Source organism: Myiozetetes cayanensis, unplaced genomic scaffold (genome assembly GCF_022539395.1).
Source record: "Myiozetetes cayanensis isolate MyiCay16 unplaced genomic scaffold, myiCay2020 scf15, whole genome shotgun sequence".
NCBI classification, from domain to species: domain Eukaryota; kingdom Metazoa; phylum Chordata; class Aves; order Passeriformes; family Tyrannidae; genus Myiozetetes; species Myiozetetes cayanensis.
In genome coordinates, this window is record NW_026087159.1 from 10,112,862 (window position 1) to 10,140,832 (window position 27,971).

Genomic DNA, 27,971 nt, shown 5'->3' on the forward strand with positions numbered 1-27,971 from the left:
GTGACAAAAGTGTGTGTGGTTTGGCAGTGTAATCTTTTACTTTGATAAACCACTAAATGCCAAAGAAAGCTTCTTAAGTTAATCAGGGCTTAATTTAAATAAACAAGCCAGCAAGAGATTAACGAAAATCCTCAATGGAATCTGAATGCTAAAACAGTCTGTTGACAAAGTCCCAAGCCAAGTTCATAAAAGTAACTGCATGGGGATGAACTGGCCCACTGACCCCCTTTTTCTACCTTAACTGCCACCTGTCCAAGACAAAGCCCATGGTGTTACCAACAACTTCCCGAGCCACAGCAGAAATTCCACCCCCAGGAGCACCCTGTGGATAGGGAAGCTCTCAGGAGGAGAGCAGCAGTCAAGCGGGTAACTTCCCTGCAACAAACCACCACCCCTTCAACCAGGGCTCCTCATAGTGGGTAACGTTATACATATGTATAAATACTCACATTTTCAGCACCTAAGGTAAAGATAATTTTAAAACTCTCACCTTAGGCCCACTATTATTTTATCCCAGTTATTCTATCCCATAAAGGTAATAAATGACCAAATCTTGGTGAACAAAACATGCCAGGCTGGAACCCACACCAAGTATCTTTGGGTTGACATGTTACATATACAGCAGCTTCTTCATTGCTTAATTCTGCTGCTCTACGAGTCCTCTCTCAGTGCTTGCAGTACTATAACTGGTACACTTCCAAGAATTGTCTTTTTCCAACCACAAAACCACTTTAATTCTTTTTTTTTCCATGAAAGTTGCTGATTATATCCCAAATGTCCCCATTTAATGAAAAACTCTTGTTATTTGAGTGTACATTTTTCCATTCATTTATTTACAACCATCTTTGCTAAGCTGAAAATTTACACTACACTTGAGTTAAATAAAAACAATCCATTAAAGAGGAATACCAAAATATTCACAGAGCCAAAATCTAGGGCACGATAGCTACAACAAATATTTCTCCATGATATTTCACTTGCCCTTGGGCAAAAATGATTTGTCTTGACAAAACAAAATTTAATACCTTTTTTGCTTGCCTTTTGTTTTTTTTTTTTTTTTTTAACTCAGACCATGATAAAAATAGGTACAAGGAGACCAGCTGATGACTAAAGAAAAACATTCTATTTAATCACAATATGTACATCCAAAATAGAAATTACAAAGCCGCAATTCAAAATATATTCACAACACCACTCTGCCACAGTCAAAGTGCCAGATGCAAAGGGGTTTTTTTTTTTGCAAGCTACTGGCAAAAAGGAAATTCCAGCCACGGACAAGTCACAGACAGGCATCAGGTGAAATGAAGCCCAGAAGGGCAGCAGGGGATGTAGAGGCAGGAGACCTCCCAGGCAACTGTAGCTCTGCAGCTCCCCCTCACACTCCCAACAGCTCCCAACACCTCCTGCCTTCTCCAGTGTGGTTTTGACCTTTCATTCCTGACTCGTGGTGCCAGGCTGACGTGAGACTGTCCCCTACATCATTAGTTCAGACTGAAATGTTTTGCACACAAGGCGTTGCAAAGCTGTAATTAGGCCCGTTAGCAATGTAACCATATTTTACATTCGGGCAAGCACTTTATTTATATTGCACTCCAACTGTCCCTTCAATAGAGAAACTTGCCTGAGGTCACTGAGGAAGCCTGTGGGAAAGCGAGGACAACAGCCCCTGCCTGCAAAATCCCACAAGCTGCAGGACCATCCCTGCACTCTTTCAGATTAAAGCATAAAGAAATTAATATATTGAATTCATCATTGTCATCCTCCTCAGGTTGCTTCATTTGCTTCTTCAAATAGTCCTCTCTTTCTTCAGATCCACCTTGGAACTCGATTTTCCTCACATTAGAGACGTGTTATCACCAGCGACAAATGCCAAGCTCCCCTTCTCAAACTGTGCTGCTGGCGGCTCAGAGCAATTGTACATCAAGTACAAAGTGTACCACTTGCAGAGAGTATGAGTAATACCATGCTGCTGCTTTAGTACAACTACATCTCTGCACGGGGAAAAAAAATGGCACAAGAAACAGTAAAAAAAAATAAAATTAAAAGTATCCATATCTCCTTTTCCTGCTGCCAGTGTTCCCGGAGCTTAATGGAACTCAAATATACTGAATACAAATGACGAATAAAAGGGCAAATTAAGTTTCTTCTTGGTCAAAATCAAGTAGAGCATCAGTCTGGCATCTTCCACGTCCTCTGTCAGTGAATAAGTGCTTAACACTAACATCTCCAAGGTACTGCCTTATTAACCTGACACTTGCAGCCCCATGGATGGTCTCCATCTCCAAAGTGCAGGAAATTTCCTAATTCTAGTGAACACATCCAGCTTTTCTATGGCACAAGCTATAGGTTATTTCAGTTTTTTCCTCCCTGCCAGTGAGCGCAGTGGCAGCAATCCCTCAATCCATTCATTGGCTGCCAGCATCATCTCCTGCCAAAAGGCCACCTCCTCTTGCGTGGAGTCCATCCAGTCCACAGAGATGCCATAGCTCAAACCTGAAAAGAAGGAGAAAACTGCAGCGTTGGGACCTACACAAAGAGTTTCCACTCCATTCAAAAACATGCGATGGGATGTAACTGTTGCAGGCAGTGCCTTAACATGAAAGGTGCTGACTTCCCTCAGCAGGTTGCACCCTGAACACCTTCTGTTCTTCTGCAAATGTGCTCCATTTTACACCAGAGTTCAGAATGAAGTCATTGCAAAAGCCACAAAAGGCAAGAACCCTAAACATAACCTGCCAAGGAAAATACTATTGGGCTCAAGCCCTTCCTGTGTCTTTTTGGATGGTAAAGAAGGTCTTAAAGGGTTTGTTTTCCCCTTAAAAGATTTTCTTGTGGACACAGTGAGGTATTTGTCAAAATTCTTTTGCTTCATTTGTATAGGAATCAAGCATACCATAGAAGAAAAGTGTGTACATCAATTCCAAGTCAGTTATTCAACTAATTTTTCATATGCCAATTACTTGTTAATGAGATAAAAGTCTAAATTTAGATCACAGCTAATCTTGGGTTTGGTATTTTTGTATCTCGCTTATGGGCTTATTCTTGTTGCTCCTTCCCACTGGATAGTTCACAACCCTCCTGGGGTCATTAGAGATTGAGAACAGAGAACACACAAGCAAATCCAATAATCACAGGTGCACCTGCAAGGTAAAACTTCCAGCTACCATGAGCCTTTTCCTGATACCCTCAAGGAAAAGTTATCCTTGATTGCAACATTCTGCAACCTTCCCTCAGAGAGCACTTCAAGGCTGGACAGTCACCAGGTGGTGCTGTCCCGTATGACATTCCAGTTTATCTCTGGACACTTTCCTGGGAGGAGCACCAATATAATGTTGGTTTGTCATGCGGCCTGTTTTCTTGTAACAGCAGGAAAACCCTCTGATGGTCCCAAGGAGATTCTTGAGCTCTGCCAGACCTCAGAGCTGACTCTGGCAGAAAACGTGGGAACAGAGGCTTGTTATCATGGCACCAGGGCCCCCTCCATCCAAACAGTGCAGGTACTGAGACACTCACCAGACCCTGAGACTCCCCATCCCTGGTTTCTCCCCAACAACAAAATGCTCTGCAGCTTTGCATTTTATCTCGTGGCTCAGCACTATGGTAACACTATGGTATTGAGTTATAAGGGAAAACACTTACCTGTCCCAAGGCCCAGCCTGATTCCTCCAAGGAAATGGTTGGTAAGCTTTTCATGATCCCACACAGTCAGTTCAACACAGGCATCCTTTAGATCCTCTGTATGAAAGCCATCGTACACGATAGTGTGATTGAAAACGGGGTTTGTGTCTCTTTTTATGACTCGGGTCTTTTGGTAACTCTTCTTACTGGTGTCTGGAAGCACATAGCTTTGAGAGGGGAAAAAACACAGCATGAACTATGGAACAGCACCTAAAATATGGACTGTTCTTTGGTCTAAACAAGCCTAAGTTCTGGAGGGAATGGGTCTCAAGGAACCACGCGGCTCTGTGGAGGCACAGACCCAGGAGCAAAGCCCATACCATGCTCCTGCACTCACCACTTCACAAAGGAGTCAACTCCAGAGGGACGCAACTGCAGCAGGTCCTTGACGTCTTTGACCCAAATGTGAACTTCGCCAGAGGGAGGATTCTTGGGACCTGCCGTGTAGGAGACGAGAAAAACTGTCACACCAGTCCTTGCAAGAGCTCCAGGACGACAGGTTTGCTCTGCAGGAGCTGGGGCAGCCAGTGACTCCTCTGGGTTTATACTCCCTCTCTCTGGGTGCCTCAGCACCACTGCCAGTGCTGTCACCCCTGCAGATGCAGAGGCTCCTGGCACAGTCTGCTGGTGCTGCTTTCAAACAGCAAAGGAGCAGGAGCTGCTGAGCCAGCCCAGCCTCGTGCCTGCCCCACAGTAACACGGGTTTTGTGTTGCAGCTACCACATCAAAGCACCCTAGAGTGCCCACAGTGCTCATAACAGCTGATGAGTCTGAGATTGCTGAGCCCTTCCTCTCTCCCCAGCACTCTTCCAGTAAGCCCAGATGGGAAAATCAAATCTAGGCTGTTGGCAGTGCTGTCAAGCACTGCTGGTTGTGCCCTTGTGCTGATCTCTAAGATCTTGCTCTAATAAGATTCCTCTTTAACCAGCCCTTAAACAGGTGTGTGTCTACATAAGAGCAACACTTGAAGCATGAACCACATCTTACCTAGGCTTCCAGGGGGCACATACTTAATAGACAAACTCATCACTCCTCGATGATCCACACCGTTAACAGCAGACAGGCTCTGAAACACAAAGAGTTGTGTAAACACAGCAAGGCAAACAGCTTTGGAGTTCAGTGGAGGGGCACAGATGCACAAACTCTGATTTTGTGTGGCTGGAGCAGCCCCCTCTCAGGGCACCTTCCTTCTTTGTGGCCTTGTTCTCAAACTGAGAACCAAAAGCCTGAGGATTCAGAGCAAGGCTGCCCTTCCAGGCATGTCCAGCTGAATATAATTAAGTGTTCTTTGTTCTGAAAGACAAATGTTCCTTATTTGATGAAAGGGATCTCAAATTAGACCTGAGACCAGAAGCATGCAGGAAGCTGTACGGGCTTGACAAGCAGTGGCACCTCAATATTTACCTCTCAAGGCATGTTCAGCTGCTTCACTCAGTACTGTGCTGTCTATTTTTAAGGGACGGTCTTTATGTGAGTAGAGAGAGTGGCAAAGTCACGTCAGAGTTTCTGTGATTAGTGTCAGGTTGCATTTATGAAAGTGTCCCTACAGATCAGTCACCAAATAAGACCCAAGAAGGCCATTGTTCAGAGCACTGAACACTGCACAAACATGTCTAGGGGTTGTTCTCTGGGTACAGTTCAGGTTGTTCTGCTCCACCACACCCAAAGGCCTCAGAACACTCAGGAAGGACTTGTGCCACCCCTCAAGGCTTCAGGATTGGGCTAAGAACTGGGACTGCAGCTGAGACACTCTTACCCGGGGCTTCAGTGGGTACCAGTTGAGTTTCCTGTTGCTCCAGTCCCAGCTGGCCAAGTCTATTTCGATCTCTCCCAGGAAACTGTTACGTCCCAGTGGATCATTGTGCCAAACAGACAGATTTAGTTTTTGGATCAGCAATACCATTTTCTCTATTTTATACTAGAGGAAGAAAGAGAAGTCAAGCTGTTCAAATTTTTTTTTTCTGTTTCTCTCAAACCAGAAATAAACTACTCAAAAGTCTGAATAAGCTCTGAGACACTCACCCCACACATGCACTACTAATGGACTGGCCTCGCTCTGAGCACCTCCTCTTTCGTCCTGCAGCAATACCACTACCCTGACAAAGCTTTTCTGCTGAGCACAGGGAAACCTGGCACTCCATTCATCACAGGGTAAAACCAATATTCTTTCAAGAATTATTAACACAGGCTTGGGCATTGTTAAATAATCCTCTATGCTTTGATGAGTAAGACCACATAATGCAGACCTTTCTTAGTAGTCCCATGCCTTGTGATTGCATTCCAGGGAAGGGGAGGATGAACACCCCTTGCTCTGGCTGAAGGCAGCACAGGCTGCAGGTCCTTATCTCATCCAAAGACCACTGTGTGATTTTGACAGAGAATCCTGGGTGCCTGGCCAGGAAGGTGGGATCTTTCCAGATCTGACCTGGGAGAGGTGCCTGCTACAACATAGGATTTCAGAGCATGTATTTGTTCTTACCCGTAACACCTCGTTGTAAATAGGATTCACTGTCCTCTTCTTCACTGAAGTTTTCCTCTTACCCATCCTAGCTTTGTCTGGGAGCAGGTAAGTTTTAACATACCTAGAAAAGAAAACAAACTCCAGCTTTATATTGTCCCACACCACCAAGCTCTCTAACAAGCAAGAAACACTTGTGAACTGTGACATGGGAACAGCAGACCTGGAATCAACTCTTTAAGGGAAAAACTAATTAAGAGACCTGCTGGGATATTAACGTGGCTTGCATGTGAAGTTGTAAATCTCAATGGAGATGGATGGATGTCACCAACAGTCAGAAGAGGCAGCTGTCTAAGCTGCCTTCCTGGGAAGGCAGCAAGGCCATGTATCCATTTCCTAAAATGACCAGAACTATAGTATCTCTGTGCATTCAAAATCAGGGACAAAACAGACAGGAGAAAAGAGGTGGAATGTCTTTAAGGGTTCAAATCCAAGCTCCTCTTCATCATCTTTCAAACTAGAGATCACCAACCACTACAACTACCACTGTGCCCCAACAGCACTTCTCTGTGGAATTCCTGTTCATACAGACACGTGTCTGCATCACCACAGTTATTACCAAGTCTATTCACCATGGGGAGATCAAGGTTCACATGGATGCAGGGAGAACATATCCCAGTGATAAAATGAACTGTCTTTGTAGTGATCAAAGCTTTCTCAATCTGTTCAAATTTAAGCCTGGCAACACTTTCACTGATGCCAAGGGCTCCAGAACCATCAGCTAGGAAAGTCCCAGCAGTGAGCATGCACCAGAAGCCTGAAGGAAGGAAGAAATCATGATATTTAAAGAAAAAAAAAATCCTCCAGAAGACAGAACTCAGCAGTGTGAAAATCAGAAGACACCAAAGTGTCACTCACGGGTCAGATCTGCCTTTCTTCTCATCCACTACAGCCAAGTCCTTGCACTGGGACACATGGACCTGGAACTCCCGGTTCTTCTCGTCGTAGTCTAGAGCAAATTCCACGGTACCTTGGGCATCCACACTCCCAAAATCGCCGCTGTAGACACTGAGCACACTGCCACTCACCTGCCATGTGAAAGAGCAAGGTCAGTGCCACCGAAACAGGCACAGTCCTGAATTGGCTTTGGACAAGGATAATAGTCTGAGAAGTGCACTCCCAGAGACATAATCTGCCATTGTCACACAACTGTCAATCGGTTTCTTAGACAGGCTAGTAAAACCCTATCAGACTGGAAATGTAGGAACAACTATTACTGTCTTATTGCTTACTCACAATGTGCATGGAGTGGTACAAAACAGATAGAACCCCCATCCTGGAGAGCCACTGCCCCACCAGAGACAGCCTGTGTGCATCTACTTTCCCCAAAGGTTTCTGCAGATATAAACCTGCAGCTAGGCACCCAGATTTCCCAGAACAAACTGCATTTGCCCATACAACGTGGAATTCTTTTTTTCACATTGTTTTTCACTGACTGACAGAAAGTGATGAAGCACAAGCAAAGCTCAGCTCCAGAAAGATGAGAGAATTTTCTATTGAACCAATCACTCATGATTCCTGACAGGATATCATAAAAGCTAATGCTGTTTACAAAGCAAATCATTAACCCTCTTGGCATTTTCCTGTGGTACAGTCATGAACATTTATCAAAAAACTTTCCTAGTAATTAACTCAATTCTTCTCTGTCTTTCCCTACTTCCTTTGGCTCTGGATTTTATTATAACTGACAAAAACCTGCTACACACCTCCTCTCAGTCTTGGAGCTGCATTTACCGTCCCATCAGGATCCTCACCCCAGCAGAGAATCCTGAATGGCATTTTCAAGAACACTTGTATGACTTGGGCACAAAAGGCTCATTAACAGCTCCCAGATGCTCCAGATTAGCAGAAGGATTTAAATACATTAAAAACTTGGGGCATCTATCTACATTCATGACCTCTCCCTACCAGCATTGCTTCACATATTATCTTTAAATCTCAAATATACACCTCAGAAATACTCGTAACAGTAACACAGCAAATTCAAGCACTTTTAAGCAGCTCCCTCCCCAAACACTGTCTCTAAGAAATCTTTTAAAAATGCTCAACTAAACACACTCAGCTCTTTTCAGCTTTCCTTAAAAGCTGAAGCTCTAAATCACGCTTTTGCTTTCCAACTCTGAGCTCCCTCGAATCTGCTGATAAAGGATGAGCTTGCAGAGGGCACCCATCTGCAGTCCTGGACCACAAACATGTCACTTAACAGCTGTGTGTCTCATTTTCCCACCTAGAAAAGGCCCCTTCCCATCTCCTGCACTGCCAGGCTTCAGATCATCCCCACGTGGAGTGGGGGCTATCACTTACAGGGAATTCGACTAACAACGACTCAGGGGGTCTCTATTCTGAGATGGTGCCTGGATTCACTCCTTTAAGCCAAGCAAGTAATTAACCATCACTGTCCTTTTAATAGTGTGCCATGCAGAGAGCAACAGGACACTCCAGAGGCCACATCATCAGCAGCATCAGCCCGAACGCAGCGTCACCGCATCCGAGCGAGCCAGCGAGGCGTTCGGTACCTACCGAGGAGACAGAGGCCATGTCGGACGAGTGGCTGCCAATGCTTGGCGTCTTTTTGTGCTTGCTGAACTGGAAGCTGATTTCCGACGCCGTGTCTGACTCGGTCTGCTCAGGAAACAACAAGCATCTCTGAGCTCCGCCGCAGGAGCACTCTGCAAGAGCGCAGGGAAAAACCGATCGCTCGGCAGAGCCCCATTAGCGGGGATGAGGTTGGGGGAGTGCAGGGAGCCTCCCCAGGGGCATCCCCTCCAACCAGCAGGGAACGTCAGCATGAACTGCCTCCAAACAGAGCCGCCTGTCCCGCCTGGGCGCTGGCAAAGGGCACAGAGCAGCGTGGTTTGAGGCACAGGGAAACACCTAAGCTGCTCCGGCACAGAACAGCTGGCCTGGCTTACCAGGGGCCTTTTCTTCAGGCTTCTCCCATTTATTCATAACACAAACAAGGTACGTGGTAAAGCAAGTACTGTTGGTGCTCATGAAACCAACTGGGATGCTGTGAACACTGTCCCCGTCATTTCTGGCACCTGGCCTACCTCAGACAACAGGACAGGAGAGGATCTGCTCAGCTCTTTGACTCTTTCAGGTTCAAGAAACTGATGAGGTATCAAGTGAGGTTTATTGTATGCTGCAGGTACAAACAAAAAAGGCATCAAGATAGCTTGTCAGAGTCAGAAAAATATAAGAAAGTCACATTTTTGTTTAAGGGCACAAGGAAGGAGGAAAAGCTTGTGGGAGGCACTGGAGTACCACCTACTTGCCCTGTGTCTGTCACCTGCCATTGAAACTGACCCTCACCAAGATGAAAACTGCTAACTACCATCTTAAAGCTATTTTCAGTGTGTTTCATTCACTGTGTGGGAGTGTGCAAACTCCCTCTAGTGGCTCATTAAACTCCCCTATTAGCCCAAGGACGTGGATCTTGCTTGCTTTGTGTGGATTTAACTTACACTAAAACCACACATACCTACCCCCTTGTCCAAGAAACCAAACATGTTCACATTTTTATCTCATAGCACACTGCCGTGTACAGAAGAGCTGTAAAGTATTTGTACCTACACTTTCATCATTGCATACACCTCTCATATACTCTTCTAAACAAAGAGGTGGACAATAGCCAACTTATCTAAAAGAAAAAAGTCATAAAGATTTCTATCAACTTAGAAAGATGGTTACTGGACTGCTTAAATATCTAAATAAAACTTATTTTCTATCTTTATCTTCTCTCAGTAACTCCCTTGAAGATTACTTTCTCCATCCCAGAAGAATTTGTTTTGAGCAGGTAAATCTGCATGAACACACATGCCCATGTAAACACTTTTTTAACATGTTAGCCATGATGATCCATCCTTCAGTTCTCAAAATGCCCAAGAGCTTCTTGATTTACCATTCATTTCATATTTACTACTTTTATTTCCAAACATGAACAAATAGCTGTATCTAGCCCTCTCCACAGGCTACACTGCAAACAAGGAAGTGTAACAAGGAGGGCTTCCAAGGATGAGGTTTGGGGCTCACGGTGGGCAGTCACAGGGTGACCTCCCTGTCCCCAACAGAGCCCCAAAGGGGACTGTCCTCCCTCCAAAAACCACACGCTGGACACGAGGTCTGGCCCCTCTGCTCCATCCACTGCACAGGCTGCCAGGCAGCTCCCACAGCGCTCCAGGGGGGAACAGGAGGGACAAGTACAAGCTCTTTGCCAACCCCTTGAAGCCCTTGTGCTTTTGCTGAAGGCACTGAGTAACATACCATCAATCCACCTGCAATTTCCTGGCTCTGAATTTAATTTTAGGCACTATAAACTCTCTAATTTGATGATGAAACAATATGTCATTTTCCTTGCCTGGTACATGCACAGAAGCATGGTGATGAAAAACTGGCATAATATATTACCTTCAGCAAATGTAAACCAAAAAGAAGAAAGAAAGAAAGATGTTACTCACTCTCTGTGGTTGTGTAAATGTTCACCATGCTCTTTGCAAGATTAATGCTATTTGCTCGGGCCAATGCCTGAGCAGCAGCAGAATGATCCCCATCTTCCTCTGGAATACATGAAAAGCCAAATCAACATGGTAAATAAATAAACAAACACAAATTGTATGTGTGTGTGTGTGTTGTGCCTCTCCTGGCTTGTTCATTGCTTAGAGCACACTGCAATTACATTACCCAGGGCTGCTTTCAAATCATCTGCGTGCTTTGATGTCTCTCCCCGAGAAAGACTCTTCACACTATGTCAGGAAATGTAAATACTGGATTAACCCAGTCCCTAAGACAGATCAGCATTTGCAAAGAGCTTCCAGTGAAACACATCCGTCTGCTAACACCATCCTGAAATGAATGTAATGATAAGGCAAAAAGCCCTGGAAAATATTGGAATGATCTGGTGTATAAATGGTTGGACTCAGTGATCTTAGATGTCTTTTACAACCCCAAATATTCTATGATTCTATGAAGGAAATGTTTGCATTGACCTGAAGCACAACTCAGGATTTTCATAGGAATGTTATATGAGGTAAGAAATAAGCCAAGAAATGGCACAATTAAAAAATAAAAATAAGATGACTCTATGGAAAATCCTCTCAAATAGGCCTTACCCAGTTACACAAGGACAGGAAATTTGGAAAAAGGAGGTAAGATGCTCTCTCTTCCAAGTCTTTGCTTGGCAGAGAGCCCACATGTGAAGTGAATTGCAAAGAACAATAATTTTTGCTCATAGTAACAATCACTACAAGAGCCCATCAAACCCCGAGGAAGAGGCTGATAAAATGGTGATACTATTGACACCATCATGGTTGAGAACGTGGCACCAGAACACAGAAAGATCAGAGTCCTTGTTCAGTCCACTTTGCTTACAGTTTAATATCCAAATTCTTGTGCATTCCAAAAAAGACTCAAAATATCATTTAGGCACTGACAGCAAGCGGCTTCATCAGGGTAGTCTAACAGCCAATGTATTCATTTACTTCACATTTTATTTCTTCTATTTGTGTCAGATTTATCTCTAAGAACACAAATAACTCCTCCAGTCCCACATTTGAAGAAAGTACAATCTTGCCAGTGAGTGAAATAAGTGAGGTCCCGTGACATGCTGTAGGTAATGTTAAAAAGTGGAGGTCTGTCCAAGGTAAGGCACAAGGGCTGGGAGTGGGGAGGAAAGCAAGGGAACACAGCACTGCCTCCTTCTACACTCACACTGGGCTACACAAGAGCTGTTTCCAGAGCTGTCTGCTAAACACATTCCACACATGCTAACTCTGCACAAACCTGCAATACAGGATAAATGGACAAATGAAGAAAATGTGCAAATGCACGAGGGTTAGGGAAGAAAACAGGCTTAGGGATGGCTCTCTATTTGAATTTCACAGGGTGCAGTTACAGCCCTCAGTACCTGAGTAAACAGCTGAGTCTGTTCCCTGAATGGCTTCTCTCTCTCCGGAAGGTTCCCCAGGTGTTGGCTTGTCTGAAGAGTCGCCCGTTTTTCCCTCAGGTAGCTCTCCATTTATTTCCATGTTGTCATGAGTGCCCAAGTCAGATCTTTCATCTTTCCCATCACCGTTTTCACCATCTGTAAGCACAGGCTCGATCATTATCTGCACCCTGCTCGCCAGGGACCTCTCTGTGTTCTTGTGCTCCTCTGCCACGATCAGCTCATCCGTAGGCGTCCCCAGCTCCGTCGTGCTGCCAGACACTTCCTTGGTGGGCGACTCGGTTTTGACGGAAGAAGCTCGCACAGGCAATCTGGATTTCTTGGAGCAGCGCTGTGCCACCTTCTCCTCCTCTGGCATCAGCAGCTTCCCATTGCTTTCGCTCAGCGAGTTATTTCTTGTCAGCAGGCCGGCTTTGCTCTTGGCGTACGTGGATCTGGGAGCGACGGACACCGAGCCCTTCCTTGCAGGAGCGACGTAGCTCGGCTCCTCCTCGCTGGAAGACAAAGTTATTGTCCTTTTGTAGGGGGTTCTCGTTTTGGGGAAGGTGCCAGGTTTTTCTTCACTGCTGTGGCCTTGCCCAGACTGCACAGAGAGCGAGCGGCACAGCTTGAACTGCCTGCCATCTGCCTCCCCCCAGCTCGGGTCTGCCGGTGGGCTTCCCACTGCCACAGAGTCTGCTGCCTTCTCCCAGAAGTTCTTCAGGTTCTTGAAGTGTTCTCGATCGAGGCCGATATCCTCCTCTCTGTTACTCATTGATGAGATCGTGTAGTTCACGCCTTGCTTCCCGGCCTGGCTGCTTTCCCCCTCTGTGGTCAGTGGTTTGGGGCTTGCCAGCAGCTCTTTCTTTGCAAGGTTGTTCTCTGCTGGCCCCATGGGATTCACAAACTGTTCGGATCTGGGGGAGGTTCTGCTTGGTTTCCTCTTCACTGGTATCTTGCTGGGAGCATAAGCTTCTTCAGGTGGAGATTTTGGCCCCACTGTGGTGCCAGTGGCCCCATCAACAGCTTCTCCTCCAGCTGCACTGCTGGGCTGAGGCACAGCATCCTCTGAAAGCTTGGTGGGCAATGGAGATACTCCATGACCTACAACAACAACAACAAATGCTCACAGCCTGTCCCACTGCATCACATCGAATTTCCCTGGAAGGTCTGGGCTGCAGTTTCTCAAAGGGAAGCGAGAGGGAATTTTCAGAAATTATCAATATATTCTTAATTCTTTCCCATATTCAGACTCTAGAAAGTCCCTTTCCATCTGAAGAAAACCCTGAAAACTCCAGCCTTTCTCCCTGCAACAGGGCATGGAAAAAAATCCACTGAGCTCTAAAATGTTGCAATGAGTTCAGGATTTATTGGTAGCTTCCCTTTCAGTCTGACAGGTTCCCTACTGGCTATTTGCTATGCATCAAAACTACACTATACATTCAAGGCCAGAAAGAGAAGGTAACTTCTCTTGTGGATTAAAGAGCTGAGAGCCAAGCACTCAGTTTAAAATGTACTAAGAGCCCAGAGAAGTTTCACTCATCAGATTGCTTTTTTCCTTGGTCCCTGTTGCCCTGGGCATAATTCATACAAATGCTGACAGCCCATTCTTACATGCCAAGGTAAGAAATACTCTTTGTTATTTATTTGTACACACACTGAAAAGCATCTTGTCTCTTGGTGTCTGATGTTGAGTAACAAAAACATCAATGGCTCACTGAACAACAAACTTACCTTTTCTAGACAAATGAAAGCCATTTGTTGCAGCTGCAAATGGACTTGTTCCAGTGTCACTGTCTGAGGAAGAGACATCATGTATACTGGACCTCTGAACAGAAAACAAATCCTATCAGTGCATATATACTAGCAAGACTGGAAAAAATGTGTTTTGTTTGAGCACAGACACCAGGGCAGGCAACCTGTGGAGCCCCTGCTGGTAGGTATAGACCTATACATGTGAAAGTCCAAGGAATAACAAAACAAAGTGCAGGGGCTGTGCTGTATTACCTTGTGTGATGCAGACAGGTGGGCAGGAAGCCTTGGCTTCGGTTTTGGCAAAATTTGATGCTCTGCAGTTTCAAGAGCAGGTGTGCTGGACCTGTGGGAGAGGAGAAATGCCTGAACAAGGAGGTCTGTGGCAGTGATGTGCCTGGTTGGGTGATCAGGCAGCCTTCAACACCATCTCAGTTCTGCTCAGTTGCAGAACTTGCCCAGTAAAACAATGTGTGTCAACTACTTGGTTCATTCAGATTTTCCCCTTCTGGGAAGTGCCAGAAGAGCCTGAGAGCCATGCAGAAGGGAAATGCATTTCTATGCTATGGCCCAGGAAGGAACAGGCCACACCTTGCTTAGAGCTGAATGAGAAAAACAAAGCAAGCTTTTCAGGATTTAACCAACCCCAAAAAAACCTTGGGGGTTGTACTGGTAATGCAGGAGCACCTCGGGCTTGTTGCCGCTGGATCCTTCATTAAACAACACCCACTGATCACCTGCAGGAGATTTGGAAGTGCTGTCAAGGCCCATATTTAATATTTAACTGGAGCAACCCCCACCTGTGAAGAATGGTTCCTCATTTTGCTGACAAAAAAATGCAAATGAGATGGGAACAACAATACATGAGTATGTGAATATTTTAATGGCTTCTCCATAGTTCACGGATATTGAGTGAGGTCGCTGCTTTGCTTGTTAGAGTGCTCTCAGTGGATGTTTCTGCTCAGTCAGCACAATGTAAAGTCCTACCAAGCCTTGATGGAGAGTGCTGAGCACTGGACACAGAGGTTGGCACCAGCAGGAAATGAGCAGTTTCCTCAAATAGTTCATTTTGTTAGTGTTGCTCCATGGTAAAAATTAAACAAATAAAACCATAATTACTTTGAAAAACTAACCAGCATATCCTGACATTAGAGACAGCTTCCATTTTACTGACCGCTTATCAAATCATGCAGGAAAAGACCTTTGTGGGATAAGCACATTAGCACTAAGTTATTAGGGGAGGATTGATATTCTGACAATTCCTGGAAGAAGGATTTAAAAAAATATCCTATAGAACCTATTACTTATACAGTCTCGGAACCTCATTTAAAGACCAGGATTTAATGGGTAGCACTCAATTTTCATCAGCAGTAAGAGCAGCAGCCAGAGCACTGCAGCAGAGGTTACCTTTCCACTCCTGCACCAGCAACGTGCTCAGGGAAGGCAGGACTCAGGGCATCTTTGCTTTCCAGACCCATCTCAGTGTGCTTATTGGCCTCATCTGTAATATAACAGAGACAACTGAGAAATGCCATTTCATTAAACTTGTAATGGTTGGTGTGTTTTGTCTGGGGAAAGAAAAAGCTCCCCTCAATGAAAATGAGTCCCACCAGCACAATCCCTGGGGATTTAAGAGGAGATGGCTGTGAAGGTTTCTGCCTGCTCTCCCCACAGATGGGGGAGGCCCCAGGGCAGCACTGACTGCACTCCCCGTGCACCAAAGGCACTTCCAGACCCCACAGATCCAGGGGGCCAAAGAGAGCTCCTAACACCTGACTCATGCCAGGAGCTGTTGCATCGCTGGAAACCTTCACAGGACACTGCTGTGACTGTCAATAAAGTTAATCCATTCCAGGATTTAAACTCAGCCATTTCCTGTTTTGACTCAAGTCATCCGATCTTGGCAAACAAAGGAGGAGGCCAATATAGTTAATGAGGAGATCCCTGTTATTTTTACTGGCACAAGGCTCAGCTATATCTTCTAAGCTCTCAAAGACCCTAAAGAAAAAACAATAGAAGACAGTAACCTTTACAGCAAACTGCCAGGGTATAAAATTGCATTAGACATTTTGTTGGCAAATGGGCTTTCTTGCTACTGCAAAACCAAAAGGATTAAAATCTCAAACAGTGAGGAAAAACTCAGCTTAGTCTGGTTAACAAGATCTGCACATATTTATTCACATGCAGCTAGGTCTATTTTAAAGAGCAAATCTACCTGTTACAAGAACTGCCAAATCATTTTAGGATTGTGTGATTTCATCACACAATACAATAGAATAGGAAGCTCAGAGGATTCAGAAGTGACATTAAATACTACAGCCTTGCTTTTTATCTGGTTAGAAAAGTCCAGAAGGCTCAAGAGCGGGCCAGTCCTGCTGACAGACAAGCTGTGATATTGGTGTCACACCAGTGCTGCTCAGGTGGTGCCATCCAGCATCAGCCCAGTCAGCCTACAAGTAACAGGGACATCCAAAGATTCATTCTCCCTTGTCTGTGCATCCCCACGGAGAAAAACGCTGCATTCCCAACTCTTCCTGCCTGCCCAGCACCTGGCCCTGAGGTGCAGGGGACACAGCAGCCTCTGCTCAGAGCTGCATGAGGACCACACGTCTGGGAAGTTGGGGAGTCACTCCTGCTGGAAGACAAGGTCTGGTTGTGTAGGAATGAGCCAGTTTTAGAGAGCATGTTTCTGAGAGAGGGGCTGTGTTTTGCCCGTGTAAATGCAGATGTGCACAAAGCGTCACTGAACATTGTCTCTGGAGGTGTGGTTGGTGGCACGTGCAGGCCATGGCACGTGCAGGCATGGGAGTGTTTATTTATACAGAGAGCCACGTCCTCCTCTTCTGTCCCAGACCTGAGGGAGGGAGATGCCAGCAGGTAGCTGTGCTGGCAGTAGAGGAACCAAACCCAGAGCTCCCACACCTGTCATGGTTGAAAAGACCTTTACAACCAAAGACTGCATTCGCTTCTCACCTCACTTCCAAAGGCACTGTGTTGTATTTGCTTTTCACTGACACTTCCCCCTCAGAGCTCCCTGTTCCTGGCTGGCAGAGGCAGCAGGAGGTGTTCACTTCCACCCATCCAAATCACTGCCCTGCAAAATGGCTCAGCCACTGACACAGCTATGCCTGGCTTCTATCACCACAAACAAATAGCCTGTTAGTATGTTATAATCCACCAAGACAAGCAAAAACACCTTTGCTAACTTTAGGATGAGACAAAATAAGAAGCAAATTCCAACAGAAATTAGTAGTGGCCTGACCAGTTTAACTTGTCCATACACATATTTATATTGCATGTGAGCTTTAGGAGAAGTTATCACCAAGTTTATCCATCTGTGTTGCTCTGCAGGCTGTAGTTTAAATATAGGGTATCTATCTGTTCTATAGATTTGTATTAGTGTTTTCTATTAGAATCAATAGCAACAGTGAAAAAAACCCTTAGGGATCCACACAACCCTCCCTTCTGAAGGTTAAAACCCTCCTCCAGAAAAAGTCACAGGGCATTTTCCTGTGCAGGCACAAATTTCCACCCCGACTCAGCCTGTTAACCTTGCAAAGGGAATGCCAGAGATTATCTCAGTGGGGCTTTTCCATGAAGGAATTTTCTCATATCACTCCCCTAACACAGGCTTAAGTCTAAAGACTTAAATTGAAAGTTGTGAACATGTTACATGGCTTTGACTAAACGAACATGCACTCCTTCATCACTCTGAAAGCCACCAGAAGGTGAGTGACCTTTCCAGGGACAGAAAACAAGGTGTCAGCATGGCAAGCAAAGGCCCTTATCTCACCCACTGCAGACTGAACTGTGCACAAATGCACATCCTCAAAAAGCAGAACATGCTCTGCAGAAATGGCCAGGCAACTCTGCCAAGCTGGAAAAGGTTTGATATGTTTAGCACTCTGGAGGTATGATAAAATGGTAAATTTAATGACATCATGAATCCGTAATAGCAAGGATAAAAGCAACTTCATATGAAATATGATGGGCTAGTTCTGCATGAGAGGTTCTAATGAAACTGTGCTAAGCTGTGAGAGCTGTCAGGGATAAGTAAAAAGCAAAAAGAAAATGAGGCTCTCAGTGCAGTCCCTGGTCAGTGTTTAGTTTTGACAATGTGTCCAAGTAACGTGGAGCTAGGAGGGGTGTGCCAAACTCAGGCAATTTATGCTACACAGACATCCTGGCCAAGGTGGTCCATCAAAAAAGGAGTGATCTTTGCTGCTGCTCCCCACAGCAGGAACGGGAAGCTGGGCCCAGAAAAGATGGTTGTTCAGCACAAAGTTCCAGCTCCAGGCTGGTTACATTTGGACCCCAAGCACCGTCCTGCCTGTTTCACACAGGGCTGATCTCTTCTCTTCTCTTCTCTTCTCTGCCCTGAGCTGACAAATCTGCTTTGATCTGTTTATAGAGCACCATGAAAGTTTATCTGCATGTCAAACATGCAATTAATCTGCTTCCAATTAGCACATGGTCCCAGATACACCCTTGCTATGGCACACAGCCTGAGTACATTTCAGATTTGGTCACAAAACCCTTTTTACTTCAAAAACCACATTATGCCATGGAATTATTTCCATGTAAAAAGCTAGGCATGGACCCTCTCAAGTGGGTAAATATGTGCCAGGAGATATCCCTTCACAGAGATATGACTGACCCCACCACCTCAAAGGCCTGTGAGAGCAGCTGGCCAGCTGCTTTTGTCAAATTTCTTTGGGAATTGGGGCAGAGAGGTGGGTTTGACCCACACATATCAGCTTGATGTCAGAAATTGTCCTAGATCATCCCCTTCTCTTTTTGCTTCTATGGTAAGAAATTATACCAGTTGTGTCTAACAAACAGAAATTTGGGGAAAAAGAAGGTGAAGTGGAGAAAAGGCATTCACTGCACATGGCTTTTGCCTTGATCCTCTGCCACACTGTAATTTTTAATATGGGCCCTGATTTTGATAACAAAGGATGTTTTTCTAGTACTAAAAGCATAGCAGAGAATTCCATAATCACAACACAAGGGTTGGTCCCCAACAGGCTCCCAGTACTGGGAGACTCCCATTCTGGACCACTCTTTTTGATCCATCAATTAGTTTTCTTAAGGTGCCCATTAACACACTTACTTTCTAGTTTGCCCTTTTTCCTCCTAATCGATGCCCGGAGCAGATCCGGCCCCTCTAAGTCTTCCTGAAACCGTTTCGCCTTCACTTCCGAAAACCATTCCCCTGTCACAAACTTCTTCTTCTTTTCATCCTTGATGGAGCCTTGCATCCGCCTGGAAGTCAGGAAGAGCATTACACCCCAAAAAAATCTCCCAAGTTTCAACTCTACCCCCCCGAGCTACGTTTGTAACGATGTCCGCGCGGTTCACCCGACTGACACCGCGAAGGATCCAGAGATCATTCTCTGCAATCACAAGGGCCAAACCAGCATTGAAACAACAGATGATTTATTCTTTATCTGAGATGGGAACAGCACCTCGTAAACACAGGCTTTCACCTCTTCCAAATTTCACAAATCCAAATCAGTCACCTGGCAAGGAGATTCATCCATTTGCTTGGCAGCCCTGGGGGTTTAGGAAGGGGTGGGGCTGCTTGCATGGCTTGCACTTCTCCATTTTATTTGTCTATTAATCTCTTTGTGAGTGGCAAAGCCTTCTGAATCAAATTTGATGCAAACCACAGGAATAAATAATGATACTGAGGGAAGCAACCTGCCCCTGCAGCATTCCCCCTGGACACTGTGCCTCTCCCTGCTCCTCCTGCCATGCCAATTTTGGCACTCACATGGTTAGCTCTCCTTCCTGAGCATTCTCCTACTGTAACTCACTCGGGCACACCCAGGGCTGGTTTTTGGCACCTAAACCCATCAGTGCTCTGTTTCCTAGCCTGTACTCAAACCCTCCTCCAGTTATTTTTGTTTTTACACCATGGCTTATTGAATTAGCTGCCTTTCAGCTGTTACTGCCTCCCACAGCTCACCACAATTCAGGGTCCCTGCAAGACCTAGGAGGTCAGAGGAAACTCCCACCTCAGTTCAGATCCCAGCAGGAAGAGGTGGCAAACCCCCAGATAACCAGGGAGCCCTGGAGGGTCACATTTTGGCTGCCTACAGGCCAGGAGGGAGCAGGTATGGGATCACTGGGCTCAAGCTTCTGCAGGCAGTGCTGGGGGTCCAACAGGACAGACAGCTGGGGAGCTGTGCAGCTCCCATCTAGATCAGACTGCCTCCGTGAGGGTCTCAGGGTGCTGGGCCAGAAGAGATATAGGAACATATTTTAATCTTGTTGACACCAGCTAAATGTAATGCCATTGACTTCATTTCTCCCAGTGGGCAGGTTGTGTTGGAACCAAACATGTCTTACTGCAGGTAGCTAAACTGGCAGCAAGGGGCTCTTAGCACATCTCTGGTCAGGACCTAAATCACTTCACTCCCAAATCAAAGCCTTTTGTGCAACAGCTTACAAAGAGAAATGAATCAAAACCAAAATAATACAAACACTCTTTTCACCAAACCTCCCTTGCAGAGCAGAAATTAACTGCATTTCAGAACAAAAACAAAAGCAAATAAACAACAAAAAAAGCAAAAACAAACAAAAACCCAAACAAACAAAAAATTCAATTCAAAGCAGAGGTAAGAGCATGCAGACACATACACATCAAGTCCAAGCTGCTTCATGCCACCATCAGTTCTGTTTCCCCAGCTCTCACCTCAAGTCAGAGGCCAGGGCACACAGGCTCCTAGGAGCCTGCTGCAAAGCTGCCTGCCCCCACTTCAAGCCCTGAGCATCCCTCCTACATGGGGCTTACTCTTTTTTTGGCTCAACAGCAAGTTGAAGACTCACATCCTTAGCTGGGATACACTGGCACAGTGCCATCCACACTCACTGAACTACTTGCCATGGAGAATTTGGTGCCAGCTCCCTCAGCCTGGTACACACTGACAGCCCAGATGGTCTAATGGCTGGCATTTAAAAAGTGACAGCAGCAACAAGCAATCCTGATCAGCCAGACCTGAGCTCCGGGATGGCCAATGGCAAGTGAGCAAAACTGAGAGAATTCCTGGCCCTGAAACAGGTCCCTGCAAACCTTTGGCAGATCATGTGGCCTCCAACTGCCCCCCTCTGCCTGCAGGATGGATGGTGCACCCACACCCCACCTCAAAGAGCAAGGAAGGGACATAAAGCAGAGAAGGGGGTGTAAAATCTCATTTTAAAACACTCCGTGGCACTTCTGAGCTACCGAGCGAGTAAAACAAGGTAGCAGCTACTCCCCTGCTCAGACCTCTGACACCAAGAAATCAGCATCTTCCTCCCCTGAGCAGGAAAGGAGAAAGACGCCCTTGGCATCTCTGAGGGTTGATGATTAATTCAAAAGGAGAGTCCAGTCCTGCAATCCTGCAGAGAGAGGACAGCAGCAACAGCAGGATGACTGAGAAAGCAGGAGGTACAGTGAAAAGATCCATCGGGATCTGAGCAAAAGGGACAGCACTGGTGCAGCCTGCATCTCTCCTTGTTGCATGCACACAGACACAGACACACACACATGCTCCTCTCTAAAAGAAGTGAAAAAATCCCCCCAAGGGAAGCCCACACCCTGCTGTTATTGCACACCCTCTCACCTGATGCGGTCCCCGTCCTTCTTCTTGAGCTCTGCATCTCTCTGCAGAACCTTCATGAGCTTTTCATACTCCTCCTCGGTCAGGAAGCTCAAGTCCAACATCTTCCCTACAATCTTCTTCAGTTCCTCAGACAGCTGAAGCAATGACAGAGCAGGAACTAGTCCAGCCCAGCCCACCCCAGTGCCATGGGCAGCCCCTCGCAGCCTACCCTGGTGCGCTGAGCAAGGCACGGAGAGAAAGGACTTCACCGCAGAATGGCTTGGGTGGAACTCGCGTTAGCACCTGGACTTGCCCTCCCAGGCTCTTGGCTGGCACATTTCTCTGCACTGCCTGCCTTCCCCTGCCAGGAAAATTCTCTCAGCAAAACTCTGCTCCTTTGCTTCTCTTCAGGCGCCGTTGCAGCGCTTTGGAAGCCAACGTCAATCACGCAGGCGAGCTCGGGAAGGAGCGAGCTCGCCGCCCGCCGGGGCTGCCTCAACAGGCACGAAAGCTCATCTCACCCACGGCAACACCAGCACCTCTGGCATGCGCTGTCCTCACCAGGGAAGTCTGTCTCGGTGGAGCTCAAGCATCCCTGCAAAGAAATAACACCGAGATGCCTTTTATGATAAGCGTGACATATGGTAACCGACTGTGTACATTGGGGGTTTTTATTTGTTCTCCAGCACAAGTTCCAAAACAAGCTGCCCTACTTTCCTCCCAGTCCTATGGTTCCTCACGTGGTATTAACCTAACCAAGACAATGTTTTACTTTAGCTGCTTTCCTACTAACAGGTAAACAGTTGACTCAGCATGCTACAAGCAAAATATGCATACAAATTATCAGATTGCTTGCTTGGTTTTTTACCTCCATTCTTCCTGTCCTTGCTTCTTTCTGCCCTAAATGAGACCAAGGATAAGCAGTCAACCTTTGTAAAGCAACTGGAAAATGACAGAACAGCAAGTGTTCCTGCTGCACGTTATGCCATGAAATACCAGGGACTGCTCATTTTCTAATATGTGTGTCCTTTGCTTTCTGCTGCACTGATATTTGCTATTCAAACACTACTGGTGCAGATCACTTTGTGTTACAACAGACAGCAAAAATGGCCAGAGGCTGCAGGGCGTGGAGGAAAAGTAAACCAAGCCTTGCTTTGCTACTTTATTCCTTTTCCTCTCACCTGGCCAACTGGAGGGCAGGAAGGCACACCTCCTGCTCCTGGCCATGTAGGCAGTTTCTAGCTCACTAGGTAGAATTTTTCCACTGTTTCCAAGCCCGTCAGGCAACTGTGGGTTTCATCATACTTTGCTATTTCTCCCAAAGCCACAGCCTTGGGAGTTAGGTCATTAAAAATTAATAAATCCCAGCCTTCATGGCAAACAGGATCTGAAGGTCATCATGCCCATTCCCTAACCCCAATGCCTGTGTCACCCTTACTCTCTGTCTAATCTGCCATTTTGAGAACACCAATCTCAGCCCCTCCAGGCCACCTATTTCAGTGCTTTGCTAACTGGCAGCAAGGAACTCCTTCCCATTGCCTGCCCCAGGTCTCCCTGATAGATGTCAGTCTGTCCTGGCTACCATAGGGATGCTCCCTTTGGAGCCATCCTCACAGGGTTTGACACTTCAGCCTCCAGGTTAACCAACCACAGCTCCATCAGGTTCCTCAGAGCTGGGGTTTTCACCATTTTTGCCACTGCTCTGGGCTGTCTCTGCATGGTGCACCTCTTCTGTCAGCTGGCAAATATCCAGAGTTGAGAAGCATTTCAGCTGAGCTTTGCTCATTTGACATCATTTCACAGATTTACATTATTTTATGGATGATACATTCCCAAATGTTTGCCTTTTTCATAATGGTGTAACAACATCTTAGAATGGACATCTGACATTAATGCTTACAAAGAGATACCACAGAACACAGAACACTGCAGGAGAAGGCTCATAAAAGGAATGGCCTCTGTCATAAAACCTCCAACGTTTTTGTAAAAAATTGTTGGACAAAAGGAAAAAAAATTTCACATTTCTTTGAGGCTTGTAACACTACAATTATAGCCTTTATCATCTGAGAAACTATCAATATCACTCTAAATAGTTAAAACAGAAACAGAAATGAAAAGCCCTGGTGAATCTCTACTGTTTAAACCTACATTTCATCCAGCCTGGTATGGCTCTTCCTTGCTTGATTCCAACCAGCTCCTCTCTCTGGCTCTCAGGCACAATCCTACTTCTACAAAGACGTTCGCAGAAATTTCTGGGACAGATTTTATTTTTAAAAAGGTATCTAGGGACATTTCACAGTATTTGCTTCTCAAGAACTTTTATTTATTTTTAACAAACCCATGACATGTGGGCTGAAACTAGTTCAGGAAACATTTTCTGTGAAAACTCATATTTATTCATCAGTATGGTAGTCAATTAAAAATAAAGGCTACTTCTTGGGCATAAAGGCCATCTCTTTGTAAAAAGCCTTTTTCTTTTTTTTTTTTTTTTATCCCTTGAAAATGTTTTATCTTACTGGAATAGCTCCATTAGAAGGAAAAGGTTTACAGAAACCAAACAGCCAACTCCTCCTGTTGTTTTATATAGTTAAAAATCAAACCACTCGCTGTGGGAAAGTGAGGGGGTTCAGAGGACCACTCCACCTGGGGGCTTTGCTGGAAGCCCTACGAGCTGCAAAGCTGCTGACCCAGACCTGCAGGAGTAAACAAGGCTGGGAAATGATCTCCACCTGCAGCACAGCCACGGGGCTGTCCCTGCTGCGATCTGAGCTCTGCAGCCTCTGATGGGTGCACCACGCTGCCTTGGGCACTGCAGGGGCTTGAAACAGAACCTCTCCATTAACCACTCAGGTACACAGCAGTGAGGGAGAGGGTGCTATTTGTTTACCTGGGTGTGCAAGTGCAATAGATTGAGGGTAAGAATCAACTGACAGGTACAGTTTGTCATCAGGCAGGCACTGCACTGTGCTCAACCATGGCCCACGCGCCCCAGTTGCTGAATCCCCGAGCTCATACTCCTGAAGCAGCACCACACAGCTTTGATTTGCCCTGTTAGATGGCACATAATCCTCTCCCCCCTCCAAGCCTCGTTAATAAACAGTTCAGACACCACAGGGATGATGCAGTACAAACACCTAAACCAACAGATCCATAAAAAAGCCAGAACCCCACAGGTCCCACACAGACAGGGATGTTTTCTGCATGTTCTGCCCAGCCCTCACCCCACCACCTCTGCAAACAGCAGGCAAGGGAAACACAAAAGCCTTTCAGGTTTGCAGGGCAATGATGGGAGTCATTGTGCAGTGCTGGGGCAGATTTTACAGTACAGTGGGACCCCTTCAGTGGAAGCCCTTTTTTTAGCCTACTGATGTAAACTGGCTTTGGACAAACTGTGACAAGCAAAAGGAAAGTTGCACTCCCCTTCCCTCCCTGCTGGGTCCTGCCACTGCCACAGCAAAGCAGATGGACAAAATGGATTATCAATCAGAGCTACAAGAAAGACCACACATCTGAGCAAAGGAGCACACTGGATGTCCAAAGGACTTTCTTTCCTCTGACTGCTTTTCTAGGGAAGAGAACATCACGAAGACTGACTCGCACACTCAGCCATGTTGACAAACGCTGGGTGTGGAGGGGGTGTGGAGACAAGCAACATGTGGCATAACTGGCTGCATCTCTTACCATGATAGCTTTTGATTTCTTGTGGCCACCTCCCCAGGAAGAAACCAATGCTCCAGTCACCAGAGAAGATCCATAATGGTGTATTACATGGCTGTGCAGCTTGTCAAACACAGAGCCCAAACATCTGAACTATCCCCAAAGCCCCACAGTCCCGCAGCCTCACTGCACTTTCAACACAAATGTACCTGCCCTTGATTTGTTTTTACCTGCTGCTTGCTTGTTTCATTTGATATCCTCAAGTATTTTATTAGGATCACTCTGCACTCACCTGCTCCATATTGTTCATTTTGCAGATCTGGGTCACAGCCATAGTTTCTCTTTCCAGAGAAAAGAAGTTTGTTGCTCACTCATTCCAGGGAGCTTTGCTCACTCCTCACACCCTCCTCAGCCCCCCATCTAGTTTACTACAGAACTGCTTAATAGTTTTCAGGAGAAAAATGCTCTTCCCAACAGCTGTAGCCCCTGCTATCTTCACCAGCAAGAGTGACTTTGCAGTGCCAGGAGAGGTGGTGGGTGTCGTGCCTGGCTGCAGCTCTGCCAGCCAGGAGGGAGACAGGCAATGCCAGTCTTCACACAGGGCACAGCAAACAGCTCTGCCAAGCCCTTGGAGAAAGGAGAGCTCTGATCACCTGCAGAAAAGCTAAGAAGGATCCTAATAAAAGGAATAAGCCTTCCCTTTGTCAGCTGCTTGGACTGGGTGCCAGTGAAGAGCAGTGCTACTCAGGGAGAACAGCAGTCCCACATGTTCTGGAGCTCACAGACAGGGAAAGGCCAGGTGTTGATCATGGATCTGGGAGGGATCCCATTTACACCAGCTGAGACATCTGTGACTTCTCCACAACTGCCCCTTCCTCCCTTCAGCAAAGCACCAGGTAGCATTCCCCGAGCACCAACCCAAAATGCAACCCCTAGAAGTGAAGGGGCAAACAAACACCAACCTTTCTTCAGCAGAGAGCAACATCCTGGTGCTGGGAGCACACCTGCCCTGGGGCACAGCAAGTGAAAGCACACTCAGACAGGCTGGACAACGCTCATTTCCTCGTTCCTCAGTGCCCTGCAGTGTCCCCACACTCGACCCAACCCAACCAAATTCCCTGTGCCTGCCTCCTCTCATTGCTGGCCACAGAGGTCATGGGCCTGCAGCTGCACCCGCACAGGAAAGCTTAAGAAGGTGTAGTAGTTCTGGAGCACTTTCCAAAATAAATAGTTTGACTAATACCATGCAGGGTTTCTGCAGCAGTAAGAGCTATTTATGAAAGAAGGTATGTTACAGACCTCTTGCCTGAATTAATATATCCTCCTTCTTCAAGTTTTTCTTTTTATTAGTGGAGAGTGGATTAGTGGAGTGCTCTTGATGTCATCTACCTACAGACACAAATTACCTGTAGTCCACCTGCAGGGCACTTCAGTCAGTCCTAATTTCTCAGTGTGCACGTTTCCTTCAAAATTCTGCACATCTTCTTCAGCACTGGGACGTGCACAGATTAATAATACACACCATGGGCCAAGCAGCTTTCACTGATTAGACACTGCATATAAAGGAAAAGGATGATTTTAGGAACTGTAACCTGTCAATTTGGTAGTCAGGACCCAGCATTTCACACCCCAGCTTCAACCCCAAGATGAGCACAGGACCATCAAGACCCACCTCGCCCTTTGAGACCTGGAGCTGCACAGAGGTCCATGTAATAAAGATATGAAAACCTCCCAACCCAAAACATCACAAAACCTAGGACAGATAACACTGATCTCACAAGGCTATTCATAGCCAGATGAAAATAGCAGCAAGCTGGAAAGGCTGCTTGCCTCTGCCCATACTTCTTTATCACATATCATGCCACAATGTAAGGAAATAACCTCCTTTAGCTTTACAATGTGTGGACACTTCCCAATACCCTCATTAGTCAAGACAGCTCTTGCAGGGCAAGTCAAAACCAAAAGGAGCATTGTATTAAGAATGATGGATGTGGTCCTGGCACCCACAGCTATAATGCAGTTCCCAGTATATGCTGTAGCTCACAGGACCAGAAAGATTTAGTACCAAAACTGCTGCACCTGTGGAGTCTGTGATCAGCCTTGTACCTCCCTCTGTCTCATGTTGGAAGGTCCAGCCCCACTCTTCCCCCCATCTGGTTTCTTCTGCAGTCAGTGAAATATGCAGAGGCACTGCCATAATTATTTTAAAGGCAAAATACTGATAGCCACTATAATGCTCACAGGCATAGCACTATGACATTTAGTGGATGTCCTTTACCAGCAGAGAAGAAATCAAAAGCAAACTTTAGGATGGTCTTTCTCTTTGGGAAGGACGGGTTGAAAACCAGCACAGAACCTCCTGCCCACGGTGAGTTTCACTCAGACCTGTGGCAGCTCGACTGATGTTAAGTGCTCCCTTTTACACTTGGACAAGCCCTCAAGGTGCAAAAATACAGACAGGAGAGGCACTGCAGCAGCCTACAAACATTGCAGCTAAAGTATGAAATCACTGGAAAGTACGAAAATGCTCCTAAGGTACCAAGGGCTGTCCTACTGAAAAGACAAGGGCTGGGCAGCAGACACCTCTACCCAGGTCTGTTCTGCCCGTGGCTGCACTCACACCACTAACCCTCCCTCTCCCTCTCTGTGCTCACATCTCCCCTCTCACTGTAATGAAATAAATATATAAAATACCTGTCTTTCGTTTAGCCAGTCCAAAGTGAAGCATCACGAGAGCTCTTCTGAGGTGCATTATTTTCTCATAATTTGCCGTATGCCACTTGCAGCTCTGGACTATCTGGTCCTTCCCAGACCAAGAGCAGCTGTGAGCTACGAGAACAGAGAATATATTTAATAT

The 27,971-nt window shown here is 46.1% G+C and overlaps 1 protein-coding gene across 2 annotated transcripts; it reads right to left on the bottom strand.

Moving 5' to 3' along the window:
- Positions 1–798: 798 nt before the first annotated feature.
- On the bottom strand, positions 799–27,943 carry LOC126637385 (synaptotagmin-like protein 2). Of its 2 annotated transcripts, XM_050310593.1 has the most exons (18): positions 27,809–27,943; positions 26,521–26,667; positions 21,479–22,052; positions 18,982–19,133; positions 15,276–15,369; positions 14,124–14,214; positions 13,851–13,944; positions 12,099–13,220; positions 10,654–10,752; positions 9,247–9,338; positions 8,717–8,818; positions 7,055–7,224; positions 6,158–6,260; positions 5,435–5,596; positions 4,666–4,744; positions 4,016–4,115; positions 3,640–3,845; positions 799–2,493 (listed from the first exon to the last, which is right to left on the bottom strand). In XM_050310593.1, exons 3-18 carry the CDS (start codon positions 21,577–21,579, stop codon positions 2,348–2,350), a joined length of 2,913 nt encoding a protein of 970 aa, XP_050166550.1. In that variant the 5' UTR covers positions 21,580–22,052; positions 26,521–26,667; positions 27,809–27,943; the 3' UTR covers positions 799–2,347. The 2 variants fall into 2 exon arrangements, with proteins under 2 accessions (XP_050166550.1, XP_050166551.1); XM_050310594.1 differs by lacking the exon at positions 26,521–26,667.
- Positions 27,944–27,971: the final 28 nt, after the last annotated feature.